The sequence below is a fragment of the Mesoplodon mirus genome (genome assembly GCF_964341445.2).
Source record: "Mesoplodon mirus genome assembly, chromosome: X".
Lineage (NCBI taxonomy): Eukaryota > Metazoa > Chordata > Mammalia > Artiodactyla > Ziphiidae > Mesoplodon > Mesoplodon mirus.
In genome coordinates this window covers 33083594-33094274 of record NC_138981.1, presented here as the reverse complement: position 1 = coordinate 33094274, position 10681 = coordinate 33083594, and the positions used below count along the sequence as shown (strand labels likewise).

The 10681-nt window shown below is 36.7% G+C and overlaps 1 protein-coding gene across 1 annotated transcript in view; it reads left to right on the top strand.

Annotated features, from left to right (window-relative positions):
* TMEM47 (transmembrane protein 47) overlaps positions 1-10681 on the top strand; it is a 29656-nt gene that overhangs the window by 8400 nt on the left and 10575 nt on the right. The window contains exon 2 of the mRNA XM_082609529.1: positions 7720-7860. Coding sequence (XP_082465655.1) covers positions 7720-7860 — 141 coding nt within the window. The remainder of the gene's footprint in view (positions 1-7719; positions 7861-10681) is intronic.

The window sequence follows — 10681 nt, the reverse complement described above, 5'->3', positions numbered from 1 at the left end:
ATACAAATGTACGAAGTACTATAAAGGAGGAAATAAATATAAATTCACCTTCTGCAGGGGCGTAGAAGAAGGGCTCTCATCTAAAGAAGCTTGCTAACAGGGAACTGGTAGGGGCAATAGCTTGCCAAATTTATCCCTCCATATTTACTGGGGGGTGTTTTAATACTGATCGTGGGTGACTGGCTGGCTGCCTTCCATCTGCTCTTTGATTATTATTAGCTACGCTAAACCCATCACAAAAGCTTTTTAGTTGCTTAGAGGCAGGTCACCCACTCCTAGTCTTGGCATGGGTTTTCTTCTCGTTTTTCCAAATAACCAAGTTTTCCAAATTGTAACCTTCTTAGGTTTTTTCCAAAGAGTGGAGAAGGAACAATGTTTGATGTAACAAACACATCACAAGTTTATATATGTACTATGATTAGGAATTACTATTAAGAAATACCAGTACCCATTAGATAATACTAGTTACCATCAAATGCTAACGAAATCTTTAATATAATACTTGGTAAGAAACAGCAGCCATTAGCAGTGATGGTGTCTTTCTTTTTTGTCTAAATACTGAAACATACTTTAATAGCAGGGCTTTGGCTAAGCAGTGTATACAATGGTTTTATTTGGGAAAAAACCCACTATGTTATGGTGTTTAGATGATAAATTACATTTCTACCAAATTTCTGTGATAGAATTCTGTGAAGCAGCTAAAGTGCCCCTTTATTTGTAAAGAAAAAAGTATGTGTGTTCTTCAAACATCAACACAAAACAACTCAAAAGTCTTGAACGAAATTGTCATGGATTGAAAATTAATAACCTGTTTGGCACTCTTGGACCACCAGAATTTTCCAAAATTTTGGTAAAATTGACCTGCACTTTGGTCATTAAAATTGTTGCATTATGTATTTGGATGGTTACCTGGGGTAATTTATGTGCTTAAAATCGGGTTGGCGCTGTATTTCTGACACATTTTTAATCCATAAATGGGCCTAAAGAGTGAGACTTAAATCATATTGTTGCCAACTTAACATGGGTTTTAAAGTAGGTGCTTCTCTGACATTCCACTTGACTTTGTGCAGCTCGGTGCACACAGTGTCTATACTGTTTGTCATTTTATGAAAGACGTAGTTGTTTGCCATAAATATTTGTTTGCATGTGAATGTTAGTTTTGATATTAGTTGTTTGAAAAAAGAGATGGTCATTTTAATTACTGAAGTTAGAATCCGGATTCTTCTTTTGGCTGCCTTTGTTTGTGTCTGTATCCCATGGAACAGTGGAAAATTAACGCAATGCTGACGGATTTAGGTCAGGATGCAACTTAGCCAAGAAAACAAAGTTTAAACTCACTCACAAATGGTTCCGATTTTCCACTTCATCTGCCACATGCAGAGTAACTTTAAGGAGAACCTTGTGGATGGCTTGTGAGATAGCGTCAAGATGACAGAAAAGATTACTCTTCTAGGTTGAGTAGTGAATGATTTTGATTGCAGTTATGGATATCATTTTGGTGAATATTCTTTTGGAGAATTCAAAGGTAAAAATATAAGTGCCTGTCTGGCACATTTCAGTGTGATTATAAAAGTTATTAAAATCAATATTTTACTTTCTGATGAGAATTATAGGAATAGTGAGAATTGTGCATTAAAATATTAGAATACACTCGGGGAAGTACCACCCACTCCTGCTGTGGGAGTTGAATTTATAAGGTTAAAAATGTGTTTCTTGGGCTTCCCTGGTGGAGCAGTGGTTGAGAGTCCGCCTGCCGATTCAGGGGACACGGGTTCGTGCCCCAGTCCGGGAGGATCCCACATGCTGCGGAGCGGCTAGGCCCGTGAGCCATGGCCGCTGAGCCTGTGCGTCCGGAGCCTGTGCTCCGCAACGGGAGAGGCCGCAACAGTGAGAGGCCCGCGTACCGGAAAAAAAAAAAAACAAACAAACATGTTTCTTCATTGCTTTTTTATCATATCTAATTTCCTAGAAGAAGTGACAATTGTGTGCTCAAGGATTTACATACAGTAGAACTAATCTCAGTGTATAAACAAAACCTGCAGAGGTAAATAAATTAGCCAGTGTCTGATGAGTTAAAGGTTTTGAAATGAGACGGGTGGAGGAAAACTTTAGGCACTGGTGTGGTACACTGACCTTGGCTCAAAAGTGTGGAAAATGTATCATCATTTAGATTTTGCTTTTCCTGAAAATCGGAAGTAAATTTTGACCGTGAATTCCCCAAGGGAATGTGAATTCTCCAATTTGGCAGTTATAATGTGGCCCATAGAATTTTCATAATACAGTAGCAATTTCAGGCCAGTCTTATGTATTAGATTGTAAAGTAAGTCAGCACAATTCTGCAGAATACTAAAGCATTTATAGACATTGGAAACTCTGGCACCCGCTAATAAAAATACTTAGAAAGAGGATTTGAATTTAGTTCCTGAGTTGCATATTAATGTTGGACTTGATGTTTTGATGTATGGACTGCCCAATTTTTGTTCTGTAGCTGCGGGGGAAAGTATAACATTGTGTGTTTCTCTTTTATCTATATATATTTATTTATTTTAATTATTTTTTTCCTTTTTTCTTTTATCTTTTTTCTGTTAGAGAAAGCTGTCATAGGGAAGCACATACTTATCTTTAGCCTTGGCTTTTGTAGGTGCAGTTCCAATACATCTGGTTTGTCACTGTGTCAGTTTTGTCAAAATACTCTTAAGTGGAACCTGACATATACTATGCCAGCCTCATTTCAGGTTTCATTTCCGGATCCAAAACATCCCTCCCAGCCCATTTGAGACCTAACCAGTTTATGGGCCAAGGTTGTACATTATTTCCTCCAAACCTATTATCACTTGTTCTCTCAGGTCTTAGAAACCAAACTCAGATTTCAAATCAGGTGGCCCAACATTGAACAATGAGCAATTTTAATTGTGCAGAACACTGCAATGTATAAAACAGAACCATGGCCACTGATGTTCTGCAGAGCTGGTTTACGTTCACTGCTCCACTACAGTATCAGTATATCATTTATAGAAATGTATAAAACTAATGCCGAGTAATAAATCTCTAAGGACTCTTAACACTTCATCAGATTAAATACTGTGAGGGCTATAAAATTGGGGGACTAAGATTGATATAGAAATTAACCAATTATGAGAACTTAAAATAGATGATTTTTTTGAAGAAATGGAGCTGAAAATTGAGAATTTTATGACATTTTGTTTTGCAAACACTGAATATGGGATAGCAAGTATTTGTGGCATGCAAACCTTCTAATGGAAAAAAACGATTCATGTATAGTTTTCCAGTCATTTATTATAGTATTAATGTAAAATTGCCCGAATCCTGTAGTATATAACAAAATATTTTATATGTATATATTCTTGTTAAATCTACATTTGGTAGATAAGTAAATACATGTCTTTGTAAACATGAATCCCAGCCTATTATTTTAATGGCCATTAGTAGGTATCTATAAAAGTATTTTTGACTTGTTTTATTCCCCATCTCCTAGTCTTGTTCAGTAAGAAAGAGGAAAATGGTATCAGACCTATCTGCATAGTCCCTGACTTTAACTCATCTGTGAGGCAGGTCCTAATATTTGGACAGTGGATTCTGTTGCACTGTTCTCAGCTCCAAGATGCCTAGTGCTGAACCTTGAAAACTACCCTGAGCCTCCTTGACTATGGTAGCCATTTCAAACTGCTTTTTCAGCTTACTGATTGATGTTCAACTGGTCAGCGAGTTAAAGCTTTGGTCCTGGGCAACCTGCCCAAGTGAATCATTCCAAATGGGTACAATGACAGCAATCCCCAAACTTGGCACCGTCCACCAGAGATATAGCCTCAATACTTCAGTCTAAGCCCCAGCTTCTGGCCAGGACAGTGGCAGACATATGTGGCCCAATTCTAGTCTCTTGGAAAATAAAATGGCTTTTCTGTTTGAGCAGGCATAGCTATGGTTGTGGACCAGAGGGAAGGGTAGCAATATCATAACTGTGGAGATGCTGGTGATTGGTGCTCCTTTTTGACTTTATGTCTAAAGTAACTTTCTCATTAGCCACAGCCTCAATACTTAAAATTAAATATAGGACATATAGAAGAAGATCAGAACTGGTTGTATTCATCTGCTTTTTAGAACTATTTCCTTTGCTACAAGAGGTTCCCCTCCTAATTAGGTTCTAGTCCCTTTTAATACTTGTTATTCTCCTGTAGCTTCTATTGCATTTTATTGGCTTTTGGTATGAAATAAAGTATTACTATTTTAAGGAAATTCAACATGTGAAATTAGGATTTTTTTGCAATTTCCTATTGTTATGCTGGATATGCATCACTTTGCACTCCTGTATTACTCATTAATCAAACTGACTTCATTATGAAATTATTATTGTCTGAGAGGCCTTTACCTAAAAGAAAGTTCAACATTTTAAAATAGTACATGAGGACTTCCTTGCGGGGCGCAGTAGTTAAGAATCCCCCTGCCAATGCAGGGGACATGGGTTTGATCCCTGGTCTGGGAAGATCCCACATGCCGCGGAGCAACTAAGCCCGTGTGCCACAACTACTGAGCCTGTGCTCTAGGGCCCGCGAGCCACAACTACTGAGCCCGTGTGCCACAACTACTGAAGCCCATGTGCCTAGAGCCCATGCTCCGCAACAAGAGAAGCCACTGCAATGAGAAGCCTGCGCACTGCAATGAAGAGTAGCCCCCGCTCACAGCAACGAAGACCCAATGCAGCCAAAAATAAATAAATACATAAATTTTTAAAAAACACATTCTATCAATCAATCAATCAATAGATAGACAGATGATAGACAGATAGATAGTACATGAGGTATAGACCAGGGGTTAGCAAACTATTGCCTGACAGCCCACCACTTGTTTTTGTAGATAAAGTTTTATTGGGACACAACCATGCTCCTTTTATTTACATACTGCCTAGGGCTGTTTTCACACAACACGGCAGACTTGAGTAGTTGCAACAGAGACCATGACCCACAAAGCCGAAAATATTTAATATCTGGCCCTTTAGAGGGAAAGTTTGCCAATTTTTTTCTTAGTCTTGTTCTTTACAAAATGCAAATAAATACATATATTTTAGCTATTCTTTGAGGATATTTAAAGTAGAGAAAATTGATCAAAATTCCTGTTTTATTTTGGATTGAAAAGTAGAAATAGTCAAATGTATGGCATTTTATGCCTTTTGGGCTATGTGAAAGAGCTTATTGGAAAACAATCTATTGTGCTTTTATTTTTAAGATATTTTTTAAGTGAGTGAATAAGTTGTATCTTGATTTAAACAAAATTGATACTTTCAAAATTCTTATTTATTTAAAATAAATGGGAGTAAGTTGCTAAAAGCAGTAATAATTTTATGAAAGTAATACTCCAACAAGAAAATGTTCAGCATTGGCTCTTAAAGCCTCCAGGAATTTGATTGATGTCTGGATGGATTGATTTTATTATTATTTTTTTTGTACCTCAAACATTTAGATATAATGAAAATTTGATTTATTATTCAGGAATTTCAACTTATAACTTTTCAGAAGGATTTTTATTATGTTAAAGTGCAATAAAATTGTGCTATGCATAAACTTTTTCAAAAAAAATTAGAGACTTCCAAATGTAAGGATTGTTCTTTTGTTTTTTTAATTCAAAGCTACATGCTTTTATGGAACAACAACAACAAAAAACCCCATAGCATGGCTATCCTTTTAAACTCTAGTTGAAAGCCAGATATACTTTTGTTTGAAGTTATATTGCTTTGTTACAAATAGATGGCATAAAAAATGCTCTCCACTTTCTTGTGATTCATCTTTATATTTTAAGGAGTATGGATTTGTTCTGTTTTCTCCCTTGTTTGTTTGTTTCTTGAATGCTGTGCGAGTTCTAGTTCAGTGCCAGCTGTATTTCCGGAATTTATTAGGAGGAGAGGATGTGGAAGAGGATGCTTGAGGCAGGGTTATACAAGTGTAAATAAAAGAAGAAAATCTTAGGGCATTGTAGGTTCCTCTACTTGTCCCTTATCCTGCAGTGGTAAAGAGTGCACTTTGGGAGCTTTCTGGAGGGATAATTTCAGAGTACAGCATCAAAATATCATGAGTTCCTGACTTTGGATAGACTGCATTGCAATTTAACCATGGGTTAAAGTCTATTTTTATTTCTTGCACATACATTAAAGTGAGGACCAGAAGAGGCAGCCTGGGACTTCCAAACAAAACCCACGAAAGAATGTTCTCCACAGTATCATTTTCTGTGATGCTTCCTAAGCTGGATAGTGCTTTTATATATTTACTTTACTTCTTAGAGAACATTCTACTCTTATAAAATAGAAAATGGGCCAGTTTTGTGTCATACTCTTTCTAAATCTTTATTTTATAAGAAATAACAAATACATTTCAGCAAGGTTTCAGTTTCATTCAGGGCATGGGAGACTCAAAGTATCTGTACAGAGGCCTGCACGTAGTAAGTGGTCAGTATATGCTTACTGTTAACGCGTGTGAATGAAGAAAGGAGCCAAGGAGCCACTTAGAGTCCATTCTGGCACCCTGGGAATACTTACTTTCAGAAACCACCCCTATGGTGGTAAATACAACAGTAAGATTAGAATGAAAGGAAAGAGAAGAGGAAAAAACAAACAACAAATCTTCCTGATGCTAATTTGCTGGGGGAGTTGTTTTAGTTGGGGGGGGGAGGGAGAGAAAGGCAATTAAAAAGTTGGGGGCTTCCCTGGTGGCTCAGTGGTTGAGAGTCTGCCTGCCAATGCAGGGGACACGGGTTCGTGCCCCGGTCCGAGAGGATTCCACACGCCGCGGAGCGGCTGGGTCCGTGAGCCATGGCCATTGGGCCTGCGCGTCCGGAGCCTGTGCTCCGCAACGGGAGAGGCCACAGCAGTGAGAGGCCCGCGTACCGCAAAAAAAAAAAAAAAAAAAAAAAAAGTTGGGGTTTTTGTGTGTGCGTGTGCAAAGGAAGGCTTTCTGAGAAAGCACAGCAATAAAAAAAGACAAAGTATGTACTACAGCCACATGCAACAACATGGTTGAATATCAGAGACATAAAAGCCAGACAGAAAATAAATGCAGACTTAAAAGCCAGACATCAAAGAATTAATACCATTTATATAAAGTTTAAGAAAAGGCAAATCTAATACATAAGTAATGTTGGTTCGTAGCCTGGGTAGGAGGGTGATTATTGACTGGGGAGGGGCACGAGGGAACTTTCTGGGTGATAGAAATGTTCTCTATCTTAATCTGGGCGGTGGTTACATGGGTGTGTAAATATACATGAAATTCATCAAGTTCTCTACTTTCTATACTTACGATTTGTGAACTTTATAGCTCAATAGAAAATTAAATAATAATAATAATGACAATAGGTTGTGCAGGGGGCACCAATTTAGCATGAATGCTTAATAGAGTCCGTGGAAGAAAAGCATGGCAAACCTGTGGTCTAAAAACTGTGCTTAGCGAAGATTTCAAGGTGGGTCTGGAAGGATAAGTGAGATTTGGGTACATGGAAAAAAAAGATTAAAAAAAAAAAAACCCAACTGTGTTTAGCTTAATGTAGGAGACTTTTCTGAATAAGGACATTTGTAGTAATTTTTGTTGCAAAACATCTCAAATCCCAAAGGATGCTTGGTATGCAGTAAAATCACGTCTATTTAGCTGCAGCAAGGTGACTGCTGCTGAGCATAGTGTACTGCTTGAAAAAAGCAACGCCTTTCTTTTTTCTTTCCAGATTGGCAGATTGCTACTCTGGCTTTACTCTTGGGCGGTGCTGCCATCATTCTCATTGCATTCCTGGTGGGTTTGATTTCCATCTGCGTGGGATCTCGAAGGCGCTTCTACAGACCTGTTGCTGTCATGCTTTTTGCAGCAGGTAAATATATTCATTACTTTCAAACCAGTATTCAAGTTTCATGAACCTTTCTACCATCCTCCCTTCTCATGCAGAAACAGTAATGTAGTTGCTGTATTACCTACAGATCAAGAGGCATTTGTTATATTTTAAGGTAAATTGGCTACAGGTTTATATCATAGTATCAGTTTTCAGTGTGTTAAGCATTTCACAGAGCACAGTGGCAATTTCTAAACTTCGAACTAAAACACGAATAAATGATGGCTCTTGACAAGGGCTGTTGCCTTAGGAATTGCAGCAGATGTGTTTACCAACAGTCTTTCTTCACATCCAGTATTTTTTTCCTCCTTTTACTGCCCCCTTGGTGATCTTAAGGCAAAATTGTTTTTTTCTAACATAAAACTGAAAAAAAAATTCCAATATGTGTACCCTTAAAGGTATAAATCTGTTTTGAAATAAACATGGTTATACTGAAAAATCATAATGTTGAACATGACCCGTCAGACAATTCAATTGTATGAGTTCAATGGCATATTCATTAATTTAGCAAACCATCTTTCTATGAAGCACAGCTTGGATTAAAATATCAACCCAGGTAAAATGGAAGTTTTACTAAAAGTCAGGGAGCTATTTAGAAAAGGGGCTTATAAGACTAAAAGCCCAGTACATTATTTGATATGAGTTTAAATTTCATTTATAAGGATCTCCTTAAATATTCTTATAAATGACGGAAACTGAAATATTCTTGTTGGTGCCTTCAATTTACCCTGTCAGTCATATCTGATTTGAAGACTGCAAAATAAGCCCCTGTGACTGTCAACAATGGAGACACTGACAGAACCCTCTAGCCTGTTAGATGGATTTTTTTAAAGCTGTTTAAAGATGGGAATAAATGAAATTTCTCAGGATTTGAAGGGTCATTTGGTCTAAAAATATAAAATCAGAAGTGTTCTGCTGCCCCCTGCTGTTTGTGTTCATCTTCTTATACCCATGAAGACTGGTCAGAATGCAAGGGTCATAAAAACAACGGTCCACAGGGCTTAAAGAATGTAGAAATAGATCTAATTAAAATCTCTTAAGTGATGTGCTCAAGATCACATAGTAGTTACTGGTGGACCTGGGGCTGGGAGGCTACTGAATCCTAAACGGGTGGTTCATTCACTACTGAATCCCTCATTCATTCATTCACTCTTTATTGGGTACCTATTATGGACTGGACATTGTATTGAGACACCTATAAAACTGGCTAAATAGCATGACAGATACTTTCTAATAGAGTAGAAAACACTATTACAAAAAATATTTTGAAGTCTTAGGCGGTGACCACAATATCATTATATTGTTGATCTCGTGTAATAAAGGTCTCTATTGTGAATCATTTAGTATAACATGAAGATTCTCCTAAAGATTCCATCATTCTCCAGTTTATTTCTCAGTTCATGGACTTGCCACGGCTCTTTTCCTATTTTTACAATGAAATAACTTAGATATTTTAATTATAGTATAAGTTTATCTTTGCAGCTAGGATTTATTAACATAGTGATTAGAGTCAATTATAATAGAATTTCTTGATAAATTGTTCTGAAATGGTTTACAGTTCTTTAAAACTGGAATTATGTTTTGAATAATTTTTAGAATACTCATATTTCTGATTTATGAAGATACAGAGACAGTCTAGACATTCTCTTATAAATATCCAGTATTATTGTGCTACCTAGTTACTATCCCAGTTAGCCTTTAACTTACTCTATAATGGCATATGCAGGATCTATAAAGAAATCTGTTGTTTAAAGCACCTATTATAAACATTCTTACAGAAATAACTGGAAGTTCCAGTTTTTTCTTAAAAAGTTCTATAGTTTTTCCCAAGTATGGCAAAATTTGTGAAAATGTGAAAATAAGCACTGGTTGTAACAGAAAACATATTGTAAATGAGTATAAGTTAAAGGTAATGGATTTGGTCAAAAAAAGATTTTGATTTAACTCTCGCTGCCACAAATATTAGTAAATTATAAAATAACGAGACGAGTCCCTAAAGCAACATTCATACAGTATTATTCTACCTGCCGAGACCGAAAATGAGCATTATACTGCTACATTTTAAAACTGTACATGTGCTGAGATTTAATTTTACTCATTCTCTTTTGAGACTACTTATGGAAGCTTTTTTTGAAATAACCATTAGTTTAGCGTTCACTTTGCATATAAGCAAGGTAAAACTTACTGGTTATTTGAAACATGTCATGAAAAAGTTTCTCTCCCATCTGCAAAAGCCATTAAAGAGTTGCCTGTAGCTGACTTCTGGAAAAGATATTTATTAAACATAATAATCCATTTATGATTTGGGTGTAAGATTAACAAAGTTGGAAAATCTGCCTACTTGAAACAATGCTAGCTAAAAATCATGGTTGTTTATCTTGCTTGCTTCTTAGGAAACATACTTAGTCTAGTGGTTGGCTTGTCTCACCAGTTTAGTGATTCTTTGTAAATGCGTATTTGGGACTATTTTCCCTTTTTACTCATCCTGGTCTGCTTGAAAATGGTCTGTATTTCTCCGCTTTTCTCACAATATTTTCTTCTCCAAATAATATTAAGCTTTATCTTGGTATTCACACACATAGGGAATGATACTTATCTCAACTAAGAAATATTCTTTTTTTTTGCTTCTGCTGAAACTTGCAGTACATAAAATCAAAACAGACATAGCACTACCACTTGGAAACATCTCTACGCAGAACTACATCATTAATTCAGTACCATATGCAGTGCCTGGTACTCTGGGGCACTCAGTAAATAGCTGAATGAATGATGGAAAGAAGACTGAGGAATGTGGCTTATAATC